Source organism: Mytilus galloprovincialis, chromosome 8 (genome assembly GCF_965363235.1).
Source record: "Mytilus galloprovincialis chromosome 8, xbMytGall1.hap1.1, whole genome shotgun sequence".
Taxonomy (NCBI): domain Eukaryota; kingdom Metazoa; phylum Mollusca; class Bivalvia; order Mytilida; family Mytilidae; genus Mytilus; species Mytilus galloprovincialis.
In genome coordinates this window covers 55,504,025-55,529,579 of record NC_134845.1, presented here as the reverse complement: position 1 = coordinate 55,529,579, position 25,555 = coordinate 55,504,025, and the positions used below count along the sequence as shown (strand labels likewise).

The 25,555-nt window shown below is 30.3% G+C and overlaps 2 protein-coding genes across 2 annotated transcripts in view; both read right to left on the bottom strand.

Annotated features, from left to right (window-relative positions):
• LOC143042232 (uncharacterized) overlaps positions 1 to 25,555 on the bottom strand; it is an 85,243-nt gene that overhangs the window by 12,476 nt on the left and 47,212 nt on the right. The window lies entirely within an intron of this gene.
• Positions 6,548 to 23,972, bottom strand: LOC143043394 (uncharacterized). Its single transcript, XM_076215715.1, has 13 exons — positions 23,912 to 23,972; positions 21,910 to 21,981; positions 20,917 to 20,988; positions 19,373 to 19,444; positions 18,625 to 18,696; positions 17,272 to 17,343; positions 15,962 to 16,033; positions 15,258 to 15,329; positions 13,496 to 13,567; positions 12,784 to 12,932; positions 10,100 to 11,914; positions 8,513 to 8,606; positions 6,548 to 6,921 (listed from the first exon to the last, which is right to left on the bottom strand). Coding segments are annotated over exons 5-11 (693 nt in total). The 5' UTR covers positions 18,627 to 18,696; positions 19,373 to 19,444; positions 20,917 to 20,988; positions 21,910 to 21,981; positions 23,912 to 23,972; the 3' UTR covers positions 6,548 to 6,921; positions 8,513 to 8,606; positions 10,100 to 11,660.

Sequence of the window (25,555 nt, the reverse complement as noted above, 5' to 3'; positions counted from 1 at the left end):
GTGATGTTTTTCCTTGATTTTACTCATTACGTATTTTGTTTTAATCAGAAGTCCTTGTAACAACTGTTTTATAATCTTCATAGACATTCATAAACCAACTAGTGGTGAGAAAGAATGAATTTTGAAGTCACAGGTATTAAACAAATACAAAACGTCTGTCTTTTCCGTTTGCTTCCAAGCGATCAAAATACATGAAATATAAAGGCTTAGACCAATGCAGGCCTAAAAAAATATTATGATTGACACATCTACACGATTGTCAAACTCTAAATGTTCTATAGACGCTAGGTTACACGCTAGTATTATATATACATACAATAATTTTTCTGGCAAACCACTGTCATCTCTTCAATTCATATTAAATAGTCTATATTTACATGAGGTCGAGAGACAAAATAAAAGTTGAAACACTTACCTAATATAAAGACGTCATCGATTAAAGAAAGTTGGGTTTAAATGGATAAAATTTGCAAAGTTAACAGTCTGTCAGTATATTCTATTATTGATAAGAAGATCCTTTGAATTGGATAATGTAACATGTTTGTGCTCTATTGATTAGTAAACGCTTCCTGGTTCACATCTACCTATTTTATGTTTGTGTTTCCCATACTATTGTGAATAAGTTACCATCCGTATTCTTATTGACTATTTGCTTTATTTAAGCTTCACCTGTCGAATTCTAGCTAGCAGTTGATTTTAATTTGAAATTCATTTAAAAACCAATAATTGTATATGACATGATCTCTTGTCTTCTATAAATCTACGAAAGAATAGTACAGAAAGTTAAATTTGAATGATTTTGTGTCTTTTAAACATTCATAATTCGCAGTCATATTTTTACAAACAAATCTCACCTAAATATTTCTCGCTATTATCACATATAAGAAAAAAACTTGAGATTTGTATCATTGTATGTCCTAAATAAGTTAAGATTTGTATAAATAAAATAATGATGTAAGACATAAAAGGAGTATTTGTTGAAAAATAAAGGTTTTGAATCAAAATTGATTTCGTACTTTGTGACATTCAATTTTGCATATGAAATCAAATCAATGTTCCTCGTCTTCCAAGAATATTTTTATCAAATTCAACATCCTGTTTTAAGACTGCTATGTTGCCGTTCTAGAATTCAACGGCTTTTTTAAATGAACAGTTCTATAAACTGTAAATGACCGAATACACATATTTAGAAACTTTCTGTATTTCGGTCAATTTCAAGGTTTATCTATTGGTAAGTTTACTGCTGTTTAGACAATAAATTGCAGTCAATTAATATATGTTAAGTCAATGTTTTAATGTGTAAGATTATCTAGTAGTTCTTATTTACTTGTAAACATTGATAGCATACTGATTTGTCTAAACAGATACTGAAATTAGTAACAATAACATACTGGATAGGTCTAAAAAAAAATTTAAAAATAAAGTACTTCAATTCTTTGTTTAAAGTCTATTCCAAAATTCATCGAACATGTTTGTCATTGAGAAACTCCGTCATATAGATCACTTGTCACCTGGTGTAACATGCTCTTCCTCTTGTTTTATTATTAACAAACGATGTCGTTTGTTATGTATTTTAAACATGTCATGTTTTCGTCGTTTTGTGTATGTTTAGTAGTTTAAATGTTATAACCTAATTTAAATGATTTGTTCATTGACAAATCCAACGCGTTTATTGGTAAATTAAAACAATGTACTAAACAAATGGGAATCTAATATTTTACAATTTATACTAATGAGTCAATAATTTGACATGTTATTCTCACTAACAATAAATGTGTGACCCGTTATCCTTTTCCCGAAATTTAACAATCATTAATCATTAGTCAGCTTTGTACAAGTACAAGCTATGTCATATAATTATCTTTATATAACTTTTGGTATTTTCTTTTCTGTAAAAAAAATCTAAGTTGTATACATACTCCTTTATTCGTTACTTCAAATTCATAAGTTTAATAAGTCAACAAAACGTGTTAATGTCAAAAATAAAAACAAGTGTACAGACTTGTTAACAAGAATTGCTTACTCATACAAAAAAATATCAAAAAAACATCTGTTCATAAATAAGGATTAAGACTGAAGCTTTAAAATGTAGCATGTATAAAGATTATCTTTGTGTTCATTCAATCATGCAGGGTATAACATGGTTATGCAAAGATAAATACCATAAGTTCAATTATAGAAATGTGGGATATCATTTGTAACATGTAATGAAAATATGCGTCGCAGTTATTCGAAACTTTTAATTAGAATGTATCTATACAATTATGCATACACCCTATGATTACATTATGCAGGATATAGTTACGAAAGAAGTCTTTTGTAAGTTTCGCTGTTGCCACTTCAAAATATTTTATGTATTGAATAAACATGATGAATACAATTATAATCCCTGTGTGGGAATTTAACTAAAATGCATGTGATATTTAATACAAAGAAAATGTATAAAGTAAACTTTAGTCGAATATTATACATCGCATGTGTTATACCTCATCGCACTTTAAACTGTCTGTATACTAGCTAGGTCATTTATTCACAAAACAATCGAACAATACTTCAGAAAATTCGATTTGAAAAGTAATAAGGATAGTTATGACAGAAATAGAAGTATGCTGTTATCGTACACACAATATTGAATTCGTATTTATGTTACTTAAATATAAGAAGAATAAAAAAAACAATGATTATCAAAGGTGTTACGCAAATACATTTGCGTCGTGTTTTACACTGTATTATTAAGTCAAAGCAGTTAAGTGGTGAAAGTACTTTAAACAAATTAATGACGTTATCTTGCTATGATAAGTTATTTTTAAAATATTTTTCAGTGTTATTAGCATTTGTCATTGATGATTATGAAAAGTTAATCAGTAACTTGTAGTTGTTTTCGCAATTGCTTGTATTCTCTTTTTACTTCTTTAAGGGCATATCCAACAGTTTCAGGGGAGGTAATAACAAACGTAACCGTCGTCTATTGTTCCCCGTAATTTCATGGTGTTTCAGCGACGTCATAATGGCCGTCTGGAAAGGGCGGTTTCTTTCCTCAAAGGGAAGGGCACGGCGGGAATCGGCAAAAAACTCATACAGAATATTAACAGAACTAGAACTCAAAACTTAAAAGATATCTTTGTCCTTTTTGTCTATTATAAAAGAACTACAATTATCTTAATCATTACTAGACCATACTCACTTAAGTTTCCGTTTTATGAAAATTATCTTCAATACAGTAGAAAGGAAATGCGTAATGATTTATTATTGCATTAGAATGCAACACAAATTGTAATTAGTTCTTTACCAAACTTTTCCGAGAGATTGTCATTCAGGATAAAAAAAAAACCCTCAAAGTTTGGTTTTACTTGAGAAAGATGAAAAAAAATTATTTCTTGAGAAAAATAAAATACGGCGTAAAACTAACATTTATCATGCATCTAGCTTTGCGTTGAAGTGCTAATATATTTACAGTAGCTCTTTAAATAAATACGACCTTTAACCGGAAAACAATGTAAAACAAAAGATGACTCAGTAATAAAAAAACATTGAACTAGGAAAACATTGTAATATATACACTGACATACAAGTGGAAAATATCTGACGATGTTCGTGTTTACTTATGTATGAGGGAATAAATATAATTTAAAAAACAAAAAACCAGTGTAGGTCTTGACTAACTAGACACGCCCTCTTAAGTCAACGGGTCCATAACAGGATTGGAAAAAAAAACAGCCATCGAAATACCGTAATTCGAAATTGGGGGGGAGGGGGCTAATAGCTTAAGTCAAGATTTTGATCATTATTCAACTTTATCTAGTACGGCATACATTTTACCGCTAGTACACTATATCTTGATAATGTACATTTATCAATCATTTACTTCAGATCCATTCTCGCCTCGTCGTAAATATGCGTGAGGTATTTGCTACTGGAGCACGGGAGCAATCAATTCATCAGTTTCATATAGTGATGCATAATCATTAGTTCTCAACTGATAAGTGTCTCAAACAGTACTCCAGTTTTGGTATTTTATTTTTGTTTTATATCTTATTTCTAAACGAAAATTTTAGAATTTCTTTCCGCATCTTTCTCTTTGAATTCATTTGTTTGAATAATCAATGTCTACATCAGTGGTTACATTGTATGCAGCCAAACTATGTAGAGGGCAGTAGAACAGAAAACAATTTCCATTGTGTATATATGCAATAACTCATATATTGAAGCGTTATACCACGGCAGTCAGGCTCGTTTATGTGGAAAAATTACCGTGTCAATTTCATATACTTATATATTGTAAATATGTCATAAAAGCAAAAACACACGAAAAAAATGGCCACAATTTATAATAACATTCAACATTTTTCGGCCGTTTCGTTTATTCTCCAAGTTAATGTCTTACTAAACTGTTTTGTTAATCAAAGTATTTTGTTCATCTACAACTGCAAAAGGCGCAACAGATGCGACTTACTTGAAGATTCATGTGACCTTTGTTGTTGTTTATAGATTTTATTCGAAGTTCGTATATCGCTTCAACCATTTATTTAGATGGTATTTTAACGTATAGATAGCGCGAAACTCTCCTTACTCTGTGCGTCTGATATTACGACATTTTTATTTCGACTAAACGAGGCTGCGAATTTATACACGTAACTGTTGGAAGGGAGCAGTCCAGAGATGTGAATATTTCTATACCCAATCAATCCTTTTTTATGAAAAAGATTTTAAAGGTATACATTAATACGACGGCAACCCAACGACACATATAATTCAAAACACTAAGAGTCAACATACAGATTTTTTTATAGCTAGAAGCCTGTAAAGAAAGAAAAAACAAAACTGCAACATGAATATATAATATAGAGTCGGAGAGAATTTAGACAAGTGTTTGGTTGCAAAATTTCACATGCCCTTTATTGATTTCGATATGTGAAATTATATAGACAGTGTAATATAAATCAGTGTAAGAAAAACACTTCTTTGTAAAGTAACGGTAAAATAAATAATGATTATGGATGACGGACGTCAAGTGGCATATAAAATGAATAATCAGAACAAAAACATCAAATGTAAATATAATATGAAATTAACCCTGCTTTGTACTATAGACCGACACACAGAAACGGATTTCTAACGTGTAATTCGTTTGTTTTAAAAGAGGGATGAAATACCGTATACCAGAGACGGGGACTATTTTAATAGTTTGAAATTCCATGGTTTGCTAACCCGAAAATAATTCAGTCCCTCCCCGCAATCGATCTCTCCTACATGTAATCTTAGATCAGCGGAATATAACGCAGACTGAATTATTCGGATTAATTGTTTGCATGTTTCACAATTTTGACGAACACAATAGTAAAGCTAGATACTGGTCCATTATAAATAAGAAGATGCGATATGAGTGCTATCGAGACAACTATCCAACAAAGTCACACACCGTCGCACTGCCTTTGAAAAATTAGCGGGGAACTATAACGTTACTTCCCGAAACGTCTTAATTTTTGGCGCAATTTGTGAGGCTTACGGAAGGGATAGAGTTAACAATATTATATAACTGGATTTTTCTCAAAAACGAGTATGGTGACAAATATTTTTCAAAACGTTATGACGTTCCATTTTTTTCAAAAAATAACATATCTTACTTTGGTCAAATCGACACCGTTAGAAATATTTCAAAAAATCTAAAATGTGCATTTCAAATGTACATTTCTTGCCGTTTTTGGGGATAACCATGACGTTTTTGGCTTTATTTGAGTAAGAATTAATTCTTTAAATGGTAAAGTTAGATTTTTCTAACCATCTTGAACTATGTTGCTTCAATTTGAGCCCCATTATATAAGTATATGTTGATTAAAAAATCATATTTATTTTTTTTAAATAAAAACCGTTTGTTTCTTCAAAATTGCAAAAATGTCCAATTTTCAGCAGTATTTTTTGCAAAAACGAAATCGACAACAAATATTTTTTTTGGCAAAATTTTATTCTCTGTCAATTGAAGAATGAAATATCTTTACGGGAAAAAATTCTCACCGTCAAAAATAAACTGTTGGATATGCCCTTAACAAAGATACATTTTTAAAACTTCATACAGGATATCATTTAGGATATGAATTCATTAACCAGTCGTTTGATTCCTTTCTTATCCCATCAATCGATTGAGACGATAAATCAAAGGAACATAAAATTTATTTTTTTAGAAAAATATGATACAAAAAAAACCAGCAAAGACTACAAAAACAATGTCCTTCTCTTATCGTTATAGTTGATAACTGGAACTAGCAGTAGTTCATTCGATAAGACAGAAATCAACGAAACAAAAGCATGGACAATTGATGTAAAGCATAGATAGTAAGTAATACACAATGATACAGAAACATTAGAAATGAGTTTCCCTACATCTAGACCATGATTAACTGTTTAATGAATGTGCTTCCCTAAAAAGGTATACGTTTTCCAATGACAGTTTTGTTTTATTCAAACCCAATTTTATCACGACAGTATGCTCCCGGAAAGTATACATGTATTATTAACTTTAACCATAACAATTATATATGCCAAAAACAAGCATTTGAACACATTTATCAATAGCCATATTCGTCATAGTTTATGAATAAAGACTTATGTAAGCATTCATATATAATCTTGTCACTCATCAACATAAATTCTTAATTGTATACACTGAAATCTCCTGTACAAACAGCAACTTCAAATTCACATCGTGTTATTCTTAAGATTATCATTGCCCATTTCCTTTTGTGTAGTCACATGCAACTTCCTTATTCCTTTTTCCTGTTCGAAGCATTTCAAGTTTTTATACGCAGAACTCAAATTCCATTAATAGAACACTAAGTTTTACGAAATCACTATTCCAAAGTTGATACGATAAGATCCAAATATTATTGTATCTTCAGCTATGCATACACCTTCATTGTCTGGTGTCTAAAAAAAGAAAACAGGTGTAAAGAAATGAAAGAAATCAGTTGTTATAATATTGAAATTGACATGTCACAGCATGATTTATAGCACAGACAATTGAATATTGTTTATTGTTGAAATATGTGTATATATTTAAAAGAATAACCAGAACTATGAGAATACAAGAAAAAGGAAAATTGCTAAATTACTGAAATCCGAGGAGAATTCTATCATTTAATTAGTTTTACATGTATCAAAAGATGATTTGTATAAAGGGAAAAGGCAATTCGTGCATTAAATGCATAAAACAAAACACAAAATGTATGTGAATGATAACGAGTTAGTTATAAATACCACACTGTACGCAATATCATATATAGATATTGAAAGATATAGCCATGAGACAACTCTCCATCTAAATAACAATTTATGAAAGTAAACCATTATAGTTCAAGGTACGGCCTTCAGCACGGAGCCTTGGCTCACACCGAACAGCAAGGTATACACAGAATCAGAATGAGCAATTACAACCAGAAACTAAAGTATACCATTATATAGAAGAAACTTTGGTGAAATATGTTGCATTACTAAATCCAATCTACGGTTACGTTTCAACAAAAGTTGGTTCGAGCTAAAGGTCCTAGTGTAACATGTTACAACAGTGAATTGTAATAAAACGGTGTTTTGCTATTCATATTTTACACGTGAAACTTTTAGTTTCCCAGAGTGATTTGTGACTTGTGTTTTACGTCACTCGGTATCAGACCAACAATTCAAAATACATATATGAAAGATTTAATTGGAAATTAGAATGTATCCCTTGTCAACCGATGTTTATGTTTTGTAATAAAACAAAACATTCTCTTCGGAAGGTAACTACTTCTGAAATTAAACACTGGGGATGTTGTACCCTCTAATACGTACCAGTAAATAATAATATTAAAACAGTATTTGTATTAAGAAAGTGCCACCTTTTGATACATTTGAGAGGAAGAGTTTGTGGCCTGCCATCTTTTAACACGTTTTACCATTTGAAGGGGTCAGTTTTATTGTTAGTGGATAGCCTGGAGAGATTGTATGTCACGCGCTAGGTTTGCACTTACAACTTTAGTAGATAAACTTTAGAATCAGCAGTTGAAAAACTTAGTAGGCGGGCCAAAAGGTCTGAGGTGTCCTCAAAGTTATGATATGTCTGCCAAATAAACAGTACATGGCTACCTTTGAAGTTCATCATTGCTACACATAAACATTGATTACAAACGAGTTCTGACCGGTGAACAAATAATTATAACACAATTATTTAGATAACAAATGATTAACAATATTGCCTCAATTCGTAAACATTACATTCGTAAACAATACGCACACTCTGTCAAAAATGAGCATGAAAAGTATTGAACAAAATTTGTAAATATATGGATGTACATACAGCACCAATGACTGTGTTTCAATTAAAAATAATAATGATGTGTATAATAATGATGTGATATGCATTTCGATAAAATATACTTGTCTATGAAGAAGATTTCATTTCGATATGCTTACATGGGAATTTCAGTCACCTTTTATAACATATTTGCAATTACACTCATAAGTCATTTCTGTCTTTTTGTACCTGTAACCACCATCTTTAAGAAGTTGTTTTGTTGTCTATGTTTGTCTCTTTTTTCCTCTTTATCATCTCTCTGTTAACAATATAAGTCGCCATTCTAATAATAAAGAACAATGCACTATAGCATCAATCCATCACACAAAATCAGTACATATACAGTAAAACAAAACACAAAAAGCAAAGGAACATCGGTTTTTGTGTTGTTCATCATATCAAAGATTTACCGAGGCCTTCAACAGAATGCAAAAGAATATATTTTAAATATACCTGTCACCTTATAGTTTTAGATGACTCATAGGAAGGGTTTGACCGGAATTCACTGATTGACTTTGCGTGATGTAACACCACAATTTAAGACCGATAAACAAGAACAAACTGGAAAGTAGAATATAGTTAGAACAAAATAAATCCTACACATAAGTAAACAATTAAAACCTGTTGAATATATTCAGTAATTATACGAATTAGATGATTATGAGATATATTAACATTGCAATGAATAACGCCACTGAAAGGCATGCAAACAGCTAGAACCTTTCAAATAGACTACTTTTATTTTCTACCAGGTAGCTATTGATTACAAATGAATCTGTATCCAAACTCATAGTGAGCTCGTCTCAAGATGACTATTCACATAATTAGCTGTAGTCGTTTTAATTTTCTCGGTTGTTTTTGTATTAGATAGATGTATTTTGTATTTGGTTTTAAATAAAATGACATTGCACAGATAATGAATACATATAATAATTGTATTAGGATTTTTAGAAGTTTTCTTATCTATAGCTAAATAACAATATAGTAAGAAAAAAATACTACAAATGACTTCAAAAAATAGTGCGAAAAAAATTCATTATAAAATAGGGTATACATTTTCAGAAGGATTATCTGTCTATTATTATCTAACTTGGCCAAGCATTGTTCATCGCGGTAAGCATAAACAGTTAGACTATTCATCGACTTTGTAATAGCTCGAACAACACAAAAGGTGCTACATGTATGATCTGCTTACCCTTCCAAAGTACCTGAAATCACCCAAATGTTTTATCGGCTTCGTGTTGTTGTTGTACATTTTGTTTACGCATCTTTGTCAATATAGTTGAATTTGATGCGACTGTCGAACACGTGAGAGGTTTAGCACTATAAAAACCGGTTAAATCCACTATGTCCTACATTTGAGAATTCCTGTACCAAGTCAAAAGAAGACGGCTTTTATTCATTCGTTTGATGTGTTTTTTGTTTGATCTTACCGTTCGGTTGGGAACTTTCCGTTTTGAATTTTCCTCGGATTTCAGTATTTTTGTTATTTTACTTTTAAATAGTATTACATGATTTACACATTTGCATCTTCATTTATATCATAATGGTATTTCAAATTTCAGTTTCATTATATACATTTTTTCATGTTCAAATTATACCTACCTTAAATGTTTAAGTCATTAGCTGAAAGGAGTGTATTAACGCTATGCATTTATAAGTGTTTGCCTAGTTCGAGTGAATATTTTCGCAAAAACAAAGTTTAAAAACGTATGAGTTTTTTGTAAGACATTATATATTCATCTGACGATTTGATTGTTTCATATCGGTACTTACCAAATGTATCAAATACATCAAAGTATGTGCATATCCCAAAAACAATAACCAGCACCTACAACATATGTGTTCAAAATTAATATAAACATACATTACTCATAAAACTGTAATATGAAGAAGTAGCAATGATAGTGTAGCAAGGTAGTATAACGAATAAAAAACAAATGCATGTTGCAACTACAAAATGTGGAATAATAATTTTAAATCATTTGAAGTTGTTTTCATAATTTATCTTTCTGCTACATTTATTTTTTTAATTTTCAGACTGTAATCACGAGGGGAGTAGATTATTAACTTCGGGGTTTTTAAGTGTATTATGAGTCTTTGTCTGTCCCTACGATAACTAGAGGATTCATATTCATGTTGTTTTGTTCTCGATCCAATATTTTCATCAGTTTATATGACATGATTTTATCTGGACTGAATTGCACACGTTAGCAGTATGACAGTTGTTATACATTCGTTTGAAGTGTTTTATTTTGCCATTTGGTTATGGACTTCCTGTTCAAAAATGTCGTCGGAGTTTGTTGGTATTATTGCTATTCTACTTTTGCCTATTATTTTTTCTTGTCAAGCATATACGTGTTATAAATAACACAAAATATTACGTTATCAAGAGTTTTATTCTTTAAGAAATCACTTACATAGCTAAAAGTTTGTATAGGTTTGTTATATGTTATCGATTTTGTAAAATAAAAAAAACTATATTAATGAAAAATATCGCAGGAATCATAAAACAAATTACTAATGTTCATATGCATCGTTAACATACAACCAACAATGGCATGATGAACTGAAAAGATAAAAAGATATGAAAACAATCATTAAAATTATAATATTTAACAAATCGAATTCTGCTCTAATTAAACTTTAATTACATACCTTAGTGATAACTAAATGTTTTTTTTTATTATGAATGTGAACAAAGTAATTTCAATGAGAAATCATTGGTGATTAAGAGCACATGAACACAAAACTTTAACATTTATCATATTTAATGGATTTGGCAGTATGTAAATATCTAAACTACATCCTTCCTAATTTCGAAAGATCAATAATTACATGACAAATGTAGTAATAAATTCAAACAGATAATAGATTATGAAAAAAAAATGTAAATTGTAAGTATCAATTTATCGTTTGCTTTCATTATTGCATATTTTAGTTATATAGTGTTGTACTTAGTTTATCTATAAAGTAATATAACATGCATTTTTAAGTATATCATCCGAAAACAGCAGCTTGATTAAATAAACAAAACATTACATATAATAATACAACTTATACCAGACAATATGCTTTTATCATATGAACGCAGCTTAATCTAGCATAAACAAGCTATACTACTACATCAATGCATGAGGTGATGAAACATAAAGCTACGACATAAAGCACACACCAAACATCAAACATATAAAATACATAGTCACAATAAATGTTAAATGAAATATAACAAAATTGTTATTCCCAAATTAATATTTTTCTTAAATGTTTATCATTGGTTTTACTTATTGTTCATGTTGTTTAGAATAAAATAAAACATTTGATTAACAACATTATATCACACCACTATCGGACACATTTGTATAGTTTTAAAGTTGGTTTTACGAGTTTGATATATTGAATTCTGACATAATTCTTTAAAACTATAATTGTCCATGGATACACAACAACTTGTAATAATAAAGGATTTGAATAACAGTCCGATATATTTACCAGTGCACTTGATGTCTTGTTCGTTCTGGCATATGACTTCTCCTGTATAGTTGTAATAACACATGTTCTGGTTGCATACAATCTTTGAACATTGAGGTCCTGAACAATAGTGTAATGTTAATGTATTTTAATTTTCTACAGCTGTATATATCATTACATGCAAGTCGAATTTGTAATAACAATAATATTAACGGTACCAATTTTTCTGCACCAGATGCGCATTTCGACAATACATGTCTCTTCAGTGATGCTCTTGGCCTATGTTCAAACCTATGATTGCTTTTGATAAAAACCGCAATTTTTATACGTGTGCATGATAAACAAATTTCATTGCAGAAATACAGGACAAACAACATTTTCCAAAGGACAAAAAAAGTGAAGAAATATATTTTAACAAATCGCATAATGCGTATTGTTAAAATATGGGTTTTTTTTTTTACTTTTTTGATCCTTGTGGAAAATGTTGTTTGTGCTATATCATTACATGTACATGTATATATGTACATTTTTAATGTATTGTAAGCGTCACTATCTTTTCCATACCAACTTTGCATATGCCTTTATAATGTGTACATGCAGATGTAACTAACGAAAGTAGATGTGTCATACGTGTTTGTTATGTTAATATAGTTAATAAAAAAGATGTGTGTTTACCGAACTAAATTGTTACTAAAATAGTATCTTGCACCAGAAAATTGCATCTCATCCATATATGTCATACGTATACAAATAATTCAAGAGACAATGTGTCTGAGTATGGTAGTGTAATGTTCGTTTATAAACAAGTTTACTATTAACATTGACATCTGTTACTTAGCCTTGTGTATTATTCATTCAGTTAATACTGTAGTCGTACACGCAATCATTATTGACATTTTACTGGAAAATGTGTCGATACATACAATATCTTGATGATAATTATACAATCATTTTATTAAAACAAATACTTAAAAATATGCATGATTTACCATTGCATTTATCGAAAAAACAGGAAGGCAATGTTGTCAGAAAGGCATCATCTAGATCAATACATTTTACTGTTAACTCATACATTCTGGCCAAGTTTAGCCAATTCCAGAACGGTTGTATGTTGCAGTCACAGTATACATCTAGAGTGCTGTCAATAGAGAATATTCCATTCTCAATCATTTACAAGTTCCTTCTATGCGAATCATCCGGATTTTATAAATAAGATGTTGTTGCGTTTGTCGTACGTGCTATGCGAACTGATGTTTTTACAATATGTTTTATTTAATTTTTTTAGTGTACACAAAATGTTTTGTCATAGGACAGGTTTATCGATGAGTTCGACCGTCTGGTATGACAAAAGTGAAGCTATTGGTCTAAATCAATTAATTCAGCCACCGATAATGTCGGGAGGATTTATGTTTCTTTAAGAGGGAAGGATCTTGTCATTTGATATCAACCATAGTTATCAATACATGTATTTGCGAAATAAATATTGATTGCATGTATGGTTAATTTGAATTTGAAAATAGTTTTTAAAAAAAACACACTCTAGCTTCTTATGCATGACTGGTGTTGCGTTGAACTGTGAATATGTGGTAAACTGATGTTGCTTTAGTGTATATAAATGCCTGTTGTCGTTGTGTTTTCAAATAGTCTCTCCATACACATAATACAAGTTATACATTATCAATTATCAATATTTAGACTTACAGGATAGTTAAGTTTTTCATATCCTGAAATGCACCTTCTTCCACAGATGTTAATTTATTACCAGCCATCAATCTGCATATACAAGTACATTTTACTGTAAACATGTATTTTGGGAGACATATATTTTGATATAACTTAACACATTATTTTTGTTAAAAGAATAACACTTATAGTATTATAGAAACAGTAAGGAGATGTTGATTGTACATTTCCTCATTATATGTATGTGTATACTTGAATCACACTGTTTAAACTGTCACCTGTTGTATACTTACTATACCATTATCAGGCATTACATGATTTTTTTTACACTGATATGTGTGATATATTTTCAGCTTAAAATGAAATGACATTTTTAATGGAAAATAAAAGTAATACATTCAAGTGGTGTCTTGCCATGGCTTTGTTTGGACTTGTTTGTTTGCTTTTTGGCCTTGAATGTTTGTCCCTACTATTTTATTACCTGTGCATTTGCATTCAGATATCGCAGATCAAATTTATTCGTTCATAGTGTGTTAATTTACGTTTTTTGATTGAATTAAGTCTGCCAATTGATATTTTATCGTTTGTTTTTCTATGTTGTGATGTTATGATATTGTTTCAGAAAAAGGGAGAAGGTTTGGTACCATTAAAACGTTTAATCCCGCTGCAAATGTTTGCACATGAATCTGATGTACAATAGTTGTCGTTTGTTTATTTAATTTATACGTGTTTCTCGTTTCTCTTTTTTTTATATAGATTAAACCGTTGGTTTTCCCGTTTGAATGGTTTTACACTAGTATTTTAGGACCCTTTATAGCTTGTTGTTCAGTGTGAGCCAAGGCTCCGTGTTGAAGGCCGTACATTGACCTATAATGGTTTACTTTTATTAATTTTTATTTGGATAGAGAGTTGTCTCATTGGCACTCACACCACATCTTCCTATATCTATAAACATTTCACTCTGAAAGGCTACATTTAAATGTCATTAGCACACTTCTATCTCATGTTTGACATTACGGAGAAACACCACCATTACATTTCCACTATTAGTATTTATAGAATTGACACTAATAATAAAATGATGCAGAATTATCTTTGTTTCAAACAAATAAATACAAAGGATGAGTTAAGTTTTATACTTTTTAGTACTACAGCGAACATTTGACCCAACATTTTATTGCATCTAACATGTCTAAGGTAATAACTAAGAATTACCAAAAAAAATGTCATCCCTTTGTTCTCATTTAATTGGTTATCAAAGGTACCAGGCATATAGACGCGCGTTTCGCGATCGTCTACACAGGACTCACCAGTGACGCTCATATCAAAATAGTCAGAAAGCCAAACAAGTACAAAGTGTTAGTAACAATGTAGCCTCGTATATTCACATAACTCTATATACATAGCGAATAAAACAATAAAATGGTGCTTCAAAACTCCAGGATAAATGTTCATGACCCGTATATATTTTAAGGCAATGTAATGCAGGGTACGATTCTTACAAATTCAATATTTGTATCGACCTGTTTGTACACATCTTGACGTGACGCACTATGAGTTGGTGGTAAGACCTAGATGATAGACATCAGTCTATTCATAAACACTATGAAAATTTCTTGCTGTGTTTTTTTTTTTGGGGGGGGGGGTCACAATTACACGTTATCCTTTTTTCATTTTTTTATTGCACACTTCATTTTATTCAATTATTAATATTACTGTACGCTTTATAGATTGTAAAAACAATTAACAAATATATGCATTATTTATGTAGTGAACTCACATTTCCTGTATACTGACTAAACCATTGAAATAGATCCTTTTCACATCAATAATTGCATTGTGTGGTAATTTCCTGTAATTATTTAAAATAACGTATTCTGTTTTAAGACCACATCACAAATTCGCGTACATGTAGTTAGGAAATAGTGTTAAAAGTGGCAAACAAACACCAATAAATCAATCAAATAATCAATCAGTCCCTCATAGTCTCAACCCATTTGCAAGGATTTGCTACTATATACGATAAAAATGCGTCCGGTCTCTAGGATTTTGCGTGTTGCTCTCTGGAGGTAAAAAGCAATTAGTACGTAGCTGACTGTTTTCGATAAAATTGTGTCTCGAGCTCATTTCCGAAAGATTTTTAGACAAGAATTGTTTAACCAGCCCTTAATGAAGCCATAAAAGAGCACCGGAATATAATAACTTCACTAATCATTTTATCTTAAAGTCCCGTTTTTAGTAATAACCGACTTTCAACTCAGCTTTGTAGTGAATAACACAGAACATTTTATATTATTTATGCTATGTATAGACTAATTTTGTTTTGTTAGCGAATTTTTCCAAATCACTTCAGTGCATACAGGATAATATTTTTAATTATGATTATCGGAGAGTGGTATTCACCATATCTTTACCTGTTTGATTGATGTTGTAAGTATTGCAAGTATACAATATTAACTAGATATAAAGTGCTTCTAAACTTACAGACTAACTAAATTTGTTAAATTGAAAAATGCATTTGGTTCTATTACTGATACATTATTATATCCTATGTCTCTGAAAGAATAAAAAAACACGCTATAATCTATAAATACAATTAGATATGAATATGACAAATATTAACACAATGGGTATAGATAAGATTTTGGCAATACATGTACAAACACGACAAATGAATGATAACAAGGAGTATATAATTAATGAAATTGACGTTGAAAATTTTTCATTGTATTTGCTGATATTTTTTTTATGTCTTTGCTATTTTATTCATCTTATCAATATCAATTCGTTACCATCTACAGTTTGCATCTATCATGTTTTATTGAGTTGCACAATATTTGTTTCTAGTTTTGTTATGTCCTAATTATACATGTTAACTTTCGCTAAATTATTTTCAATTTGTATATTTCATTCTATATAGTGAGGAATGTCTTTTTAATATTAAGATTTTTGTGGGTTTAGAATTTCTCTATGCGTAACGCCTTGTCAAATATGTGTGTTGTGTAATATCTGATAACTATCCAGTAACTGTTCAAATACTAATTTTTACGACCGATTAATTTTCGGCAGAAGAAAGATATAAGAAAATGTAAAACGTTGTTTTCTTATTTATCTGAATGAATTAAATTTATGGAACGAACAATCAAACCACCTTCGACATGACAACAAAAGGCAAAGCGAAAACATTTCGTAAACAGTAAATAATTAAATAAAATTGAGGACGAAAATGGAAATGGGGAATGTGTCAAACAGAAGAAGAACCAGGCCACAGAAGAAAACAGCTAAAGCCCACCAACGGCTGTCCTTTAAACAAGACTGTGTAATAGATCAGTTAAAAATGGACATCAAACTATAAATAAACTAAAATCAAAACAAAATCAGAGATTAAGATTTTCAAAGGCCAGACGCTCCTGACTCGGGACAAGCGCAAACATACATAGGCGTTAAACATGTTTTGTAAGATATCGATACTTCTCCAATTCATCCAAAAAATCTCAAATAATAAAATTAAACAGCATTACGTACCGTAAAATTAAGTTTTAATAAGTCCGAGTACGATGTCAGAATAGGTTAAAGAAACTAATCAGAATGACAATGACACATAAATAAAAAAAAAAAAACTATTAGCAGTTACTGAAATGACATACAACATTTAAGTATATCACCAGGTCCCGAAAACTTAGATTGAATTACAGATTTGTGTTTGTCATAGACAAACAATGCAACTGACCACATTGTTTTGATTATAACATAAAATTACCATCTATAAATAATGACTTGTTAGTTGTACTTACAACGATAACAGATTCGGTAAACCGGCGAATGTTGTATTTCTTATAACTGATATAAAATTTCTATTCAAATCCCTACAAGCAACAATAAATATAAGTGTCGTAATGTTCATTACCAAATGTATATTGTTGTAATGATATTGCAAAACTTAATTAACGTTTACATTTCATCGTATCAATGTATTAAAGGTAAACATCCATACGTTTGATGTGTTTCAGCTTTTAGTTTTGCCAATTTTCATACGTGTTCGGTATTTTTTGTCAAAACGTTTGACTACTAAGTAATGCAAAGAAAAAATTTCGCATAGTTTGTCTTTGGAAAATAACATGGATAAGACGAAATACCTCACTAGACTAGATAACGCATTTTGCAATGTTTTACCAAAATGGAAAACAGGAACATTTTGCGGCTAGACATCATTCTGTCATCGTTCATTCAATTAGCATACATTTAATGAATGGCTATTATTTATTTTGAGTCTATGAAACCATGAAATTAATTTTTGACTCATCACATTGAATAATCCGAGAAGCGGATTATGTAAAATGTGAAGAGTCATTAAACGATTTTATGGTTCAATAAATTCAAAATAAATTATTGCTATTCATTATCAATTAATTTCTATCAAACATAAGGCTCAAAGAACGTTATATATTATTCAATTTAAAAAAAATGTAACAATTACAACGTACGCACATGTTCGCGTATGAATACACAACGTCAGAGTGGGCATGTCGCAATAAAACTTGACAACATTGAAAATAAAAGGGATACTTTTAACCAATCAGAAAGCAGTAAATACACCAATTTTATTCATTTTCTTATAATAAGTAGTTCAAGGTGGTACCTAACACTACTCTGTACAATCAGCTAAACGTTTTGATTACGTTATGTTGTTAAGGGAATATTAAGCTTCTAAATGATCAAAAGTAGTCTTTGTCAAACTGCTATATTACCAGTGTAATTTTTCTGAAAAAACGGTTGGTTCAAATTATCTGAAATTTTTATATTTTTGTCAAAGGGATAAAGTATATACTTTGTCAAAACTTTATGAAATTTAAACGAGCCAAATTAATTTTAGTGAAAGTGTTGGGTACCACCTTAATACATACATTTTTTGTAATAAGACCAATTTATATGATTAAAGCTTCCAATGCCTACATGTAGGTTCGTGATCATTTTTGAAAATACTAGCTGCTCTTGCTATAGTGTTGTATTTTATTTGCTCTCAACATTAACGGTCTGTTCATTTGCAACGATGTTATAATACTTTTTGTAACTGAAATATACTACGTATACTGGTAGGAAAGAAAGCAAACTAAAGAACACTCGGCATGATTATTGTAATTGCTTACATGTCTCTTAAGCTGGAAAGATTTTGGAAAGCATTTGCACCAATATCCGTAATACCATTTGAATAGAGTTTTCTGAATAATAGATTTTAATAAAATGCATATCTTAAAATTTTTACAGACAATAATAATTGTTGACCATGCATATATCAGTTGATGCTTATTTATTGTATTGTTGGTGTCAGTATTGAAAATTGACATGTTATGGGACCACAAGAACCTTAATACATGCACTTTCTTCATCGATGAAATATGATAAAATGTAGAATCATTGTAAAACACAAAATATCATTCAAAACATACCAAAGGTGCAAGCGATTCGGTAAAGTACAAAAATTATTGTAAAAAATGGCAAACACTTAAGTGTAAGTTTAAACGCACATAGAAAACACACATAATACTTCAATTTAACAAAATACTAATTTCAAAACTGTTAAGGAGTATACATTGTACTTTCTGTATTCAACGGATGTAATGTCATTAACGTACATGATTATATAATAATATAGGTACGTTAGAAGTCTCCGTTTCAAAACGTGAAACAAAAACTAATACTTCCAGTAAATACTTGAACAACTTAATTACAGACACATAACGAATTTCTTTCTAAGGATGTTTTACAATATTAATATTTCTCCTATTGAGCTTCGTGTACCAGTGCTTACCAATTCGCATACAATCAAACATATTAACGCAGGTTTATAATCAAATTATGTTGTATGACAATGTTTCTAGCTGTTGCATATCTTACAATTCTAACAAGCCCGGCAGGTCTTTGAATGCTCCACTTTCAATTTGCTTCACCCCACTGGTGTATAACAGTCTACGTGGTTTCCATAAGGGAAAAATACAGTTGTAATTAGTTTTGAGTAAGTGCGTTTTTGTCAAGTACAGGTGACATTTCAACATTTGAATGATAATGGGACGTCTCCTTTTGAGGATGTTATGCATTACATAAAAAAATATAATTCGTTCTTTAATCAAGGTTTTTTTCTGATAGGATTTTTTTTTATTGGTTAACCATGAAGTGATTTCAAATGCAGGTTTGTTTGTGCTTGATCCCTTTATGTACACGTCTTGTTTTTCCCTCTATGTTTCTTTCATATGTTCCTAATGTTTTTTAATACATCTATACTATTAAACGAGAAGACCTCATTTTGTGTGTCGCTTCTCTTCTTTCCACAATAAATTTATCAACTCTCCTCTGTGTTCTATAGGTACAGTGCATAGTCGCATTTGTCATCCATTCATATGATTATTCAGATTGAGTTATTTTGAGAGGAAATCGAGAAAAAAGGCATCCGGATATTGTCCCGTCATTGGACGAAATTTCAAGTCAGATTAGACTTCCGGTTTGCGTTTTTCTGTATACTTTGAACATACATATACTACGAATAAAGTGTATTTTAATTCTATCTGCTATCATTTTCAAGTTTACTATCCACGGCAGTCACAGAGTTTATTAGATAGAGGGTCTGTATACTATATCAATTACCACCATGGATCGATTAGTAAACTTAGAATTATTTGAAAGTAATTATGCTTTATTTATTTAGTAATGAATGTTCATAATATACAGATGACCGCTAAAATTATTCATGTGAACTTTTGATACCTTTTTCTGAAATTCTCCAGTCATTCATTGATAACAATAAAAAAGATGTGGTATGATTGCCATGTTGAGACAACTCTCCACAAGTGAACCGACACAGAAATTAACAACTATAGGTCAAAGTACGGCCTTGAACAACGAGCAAAGCCCATACCGCATACCCAGCTTTAAAAGGCCCCGAAATGACGATGTAAAACAATTTAAACGAGAAAACGAGCGGCCTTATTTATGTACTAAAAAATGAACGAAAACCAAATATGTAACACATAAACAAACGACAACCACTGAGTTACAGGTTCCTTACTTAAATATTCATAACATACTAAAGGTATGTTCATATTGAAATTGACAGAAAACTAAAAAATTGGGAACTTTGGAAATAAAGGAGGAGGGATAAAAAAAAAACATTTTCCTGGCCCAAATAACCTATGGCTTATGATACTTTTGCTGAAATTCTCCAGTCATTCAATATTTTACAAAATTCTTCCAACAATACTTTACATACTTTAAACTACGCTCTGAATGCCCGCGATATCGCAGGTGTGTTCTAGTATTATTTATTGTATCAATAATAATTCTATAAGAATAAGAAAAAATAAAAACTGAACTAATTACTGAAAATGTTGAATAAATTAATGCTTGCTATATACTTCAAATACATTATACTTTAAGCGATAACATACATCTTGGAAAGGCTTTCCAGTCCCACAAAAGTGTCTACTGATATAGTACCGATACTGTTATAATGCAGATCTCTGTAAAGAGAACACATTATTTGTATGCTAAACAAGGATCAAAAACAGCTACATCCGTTATACCATTTGGACTTTTTTTGAGTATATGCTAGAATATTGTAGACGTCGGTTGCAAAGTAATCAAATACGTTTCACTTTGTTTTAATACTGTAAGTTATAAATCCAATGTATATACGCTAAACGTATGATGCGTTTGACTTCAAATTAATTTGATTAGGATCGGCAGTTTTCAACAGCCATATATACATTTAACTTGAGAGATGTATTCCAAATACCGCAACAGTAGTTGACCTATTTATTCAACTGCTACGGATGAAAAATATTAAGGTAGACAAGAAAATCCAGAGAATCGCATGAACCTACAAAATAACGAGACCGGGTGCGTCATGTTGTATGCATACAATAAAGTCGACACTTAGAAAAACAGTTCTTTGTCGGGAATAGGACAACAATGGTGAAATAACAGATCAGATTCAGTAGATAGTAGATGTGCTAGGAAATCTGTTTGTTCAGATATATTGAACTGAGTTAGGTTCGTGGACAAATACTCGAAAACAATGAAAAAAAATTTCACCATTCTAATCGAAGAGGCGTTGTTGAAGAACCATCGGTTGTCTTCGGCTGTTTTCTGCTCTTTGGTTGGGTTTTTGCATCGATGACACATTCATAATTCCCCATTTCCATTCCCAATTTTACCTTAATTGTAATTTTGCCATGTATAAAAGAACTTTGAAATCCCACGGATATTTTTGGTCATTTTTTTCCCTTTTGAATGTTTAAACAGGTGAGTTGAAATAATTGATGTATATGAACGGGTAGAATGTACAAATACTTGTAAACACAATTTGTGTAACAAATATGTGCTGGATTGTTCAGATCTTTACAATATTAATATGTATTCATACGCATAAATATGCTTACATAGTTGATAACTTCGAAAGATTTGCGAAGGCATTCCTGTCAATCTGTGATATACCATTAATTTGTAGGTATCTAAAAATATTGTATAATGATATTATTGAATACACAAAAACAAATATACTCAATCAATAGTTACTATTTTGAAAAGAAATACGTCCAGACAAAGTCGAAAATAGAAAGAGCATAGTTACGTAAATAATTATGACTCTAACAATATAAGCGACTAAATAGCGATTCAGTCTCAATTCTTAATATGTTGTTTACTTGTGAAAATAGTATAAATTTTGAGTCAATGGTCGTTTTTATAAATCTATGTCGTTTTTTAGTAAACCTTTCAAAACATATATACTATGGGATAACAAGTACTGGCAAAACTGGTAATACGAGTAATTCTTATAAAAAAACATCAAATTTAGGAAAGCGAATTATACGTAAAGCCACAGGTGTCTTACATGGTTTTCTGACATTACCAGATTTCATGCGCTTTTCATAAAATTCAATATTAAATAATCATTACTTACGTTTTGTATTATATGTTTGTCTTAATTTGATATAGTTTTGTATTGACTGATGAGATTTTATTATTATTCCATGTGGTTGTGCTATAAGTTAATTTCGATTTGTTATCTCTTGATGTGAAAATGGGTTTAAGTAATGTACATGATCCAGTTGTGTTATTTGGTAATGATCCCTTGTCAATTCTTTACATAAAAAAAATGTTTTTAAAACCAATTAACGTATGGTTAATGTGGCTAGAGTTCCAGTTACTGTTCGCTTTAAACATCGTGTAAGCCTTTGATTTCAATTAATATTGAAAGCCATACTCATAATTATATTGAGTTAGAATTAGGTTTCAAGTTGAACACCGAGCTAAGTTTATTAAAATTTAAGTGTTAACTTTTACTCAATGAACAAGACACTCATCTTGAGCCCATTAAACAAACGACATAATATTATGGAATCGCTTTGAGAATTGAACTCTGTTTACCCAACATGGTCACGTGGATTCACCTCTCCAAGTAGTGAGTTTGGCATTGCCACATCAATGAATGGAAATAACACATAAAATGGAATTAAGACATCATGAAGTGTTAAATTGTCAAACTTTAAAACATCATTATGTAATGTTAAAGTCATATAAGATGTATACAGAATTAACATGTCGCCATTGCAAAAAACAAAACAACATCATGTAATGAAACAATAATTTTACGTTAAGCTTTATAAACATTAATGACTAATGACACAACCATATTGAACAATGGCGAAACCAAATTGAGTAATGAAAAAAAAAGTAATATCAAAAAGATATGAACTAACATCAAGTAAGGACACAACTGTATTAAGCAATGACAAAAACGATATTTAGTAACATCATAACATTAGTAAGTTATGTAAAAAGCATATAATGTAAAGCAATATATCATCAATTAAAAAACGACCATATAACTTAATATCATATGCAAACTATTATCGCTGTGGTGTTTCATAAAAAACGACACTGTTTGTTTTCCGTGTTGTTGCTGTTAATCGATCTCCAATAACTATATTAAAAACTTCAATGTTTCGATTTTATTTAACAAGTTGATGTACATCATTTATAATTCCGAATGTTAAGGAATATAAATCAAGAATGATTCAATCTTATTTACAAAAAAGTAAATCTAAATCTTCAGTAAAACAACAATTACTGAGACGGTAAACATTTATTGTTGAATGCCAAACATTATTTACTTACAAATAAAACAAAAAAATATGATGTAAAATTATTACCAACTGTTAACGTTTATCAAAGCCTTTTTAAATTATAGTATCATAAATTATCAAAAAACGGTCAATAAAATATACAGACGGTGATATACAGCCACATTTTATATTCATGTCAGTGCGAAGTTCACATTGCATATTAATTGAACTGTCAATAACATAAGATTTAAAATTAATAAGAATGAAATATTATAAGTTAATAAATATCAAATATGCTTTCAAATGAAGAACTTACAGGTAGTGCAAATTTGGCAAATCCTTGAATGCTTCAGTTTTTATTCGTTCCAAACCGTTACGGTAAAGGTCTCTAAATAGTTAAGGTTGTGCTATTATGTACATGTACTTTGATTATTGAATTGATTTTTTTTTTATCACTGGTAGTTTTTCTGTTATCTAAAATGTTCGTTTTTATATGAACAGCTCTTAAAAGACCGATTGTTATTTTGTAAATTCACTTCAATTTTTATCCGTATACACTGCAGACAATCCAGATTCTCCTTTATCTGTAAATACTCGTATTTATAACACATATGTTTAATTAAAACTAAAAACAATGCAAGAACATTTTGTATAGACAGTACTAATTTGACCTATTTTTGAACGGTGTATAATGAATATTTCGCATAATTATGTCTAATGGTTTCTGTGATTGATATGTCTGGTTAAAAGAAAATCAATACGTGGCATGCTACTGGGAACTATTCACATTAATGCCACCGTGTTTTCATAAATATTTGTTTAAACACCGCAACATTCTGTGTGTATGTGCAGCCTGTTCCAAGCCAGGAGCCTGTAATTCAGATGTTGCCGTTTGTTTATGTTTTACATGTTTATTGTTTGTTCATTTTTGATACATACATTAGACCGTTAGCTTTCTCGTTTGAATTGTTTAACATTGTCATTTCGGTGTCTGTTATAGTTGACTATGCCATGTATGCAGTATCGGCTTTACTCATTGTTGAATGCCTTTTTTGTAAGCTAATTTCTGTGGCATCTGTTGTGGAGAGTTGTGTCATTGGCAATAATACCACATCTCTTTTTATTGAAAAACATTTATTAGAGAGGTAATATATTAGTTTTATCAGTTTGTTCACATAAGTCTCTTTGCATATATCTGTTACAAGATTTATAATATAGAATATAAAATATTCCCGTCATAAATAATACCTTTTCGTGTAACGTAATCATTAAAAACAATACACATTTCAAAAACATAATTTCGTTTACTATAATAATGGCTATGTTAATACATACATTTCATAAACGTTTTCTAAACCATAAAATGCATGAGTCTCAATGGTGCGGAAAGTGTTGTAAGACAGATCTCTAGAATGACAAGAATAGTATCATATAATACGAGTAAGAGTATAACTGTCCAATAGACAACTAGTAGAATGTATTCATAATTTCTGATTGTTTCTTTAGTATTTTTTCTCGATACAAACATTTAGTTCGCTAATTTGACTTAGTATCTACGCTACAAACAGTCTGCTTTTGGGGTTATGTTTTACAGTTACAACAATGCCTATTATACATACTGAAACATATATGTTTGGCAATTTCATTGAATAATACCTAAATTGGTTTTAACGTTAAAACGAATAAAGAACTCGATAAATGGAAAATTAAGTTTTACCTACATAACCTATTCAAAATTACTCTGATTACGTTAATTGTATTTTCTACAAATCAATAAGGTCCGGTGTCCCAAGTTTCATATTGAAAAATGAAAGAACATTTACCTGTTAGTCTTTTACAGAAGTTTAGGCGGGACAACCGAACCGTGGATTATTTAGACACTGCATCTATCTTAATATTGTACTTGTTCTATTTGAGCATACAAAATGCTTTGTCATATACCGTCACTGAACCGATATCA

Coding starts and splice junctions, on each gene's coding strand:
- LOC143043394 (XM_076215715.1), bottom strand. Junction 13,568..15,257: donor TTAGTCAGTATACAGGAAAT/GTGAGTTCACTA, acceptor TTGTATATGCAG/ATTGATGGCTGGTAATAAAT. Junction 11,915..12,783: donor TTTTTTCGATAAATGCAATG/GTAAATCATGCA, acceptor ACTATTGTTCAG/GACCTCAATGTTCAAAGATT.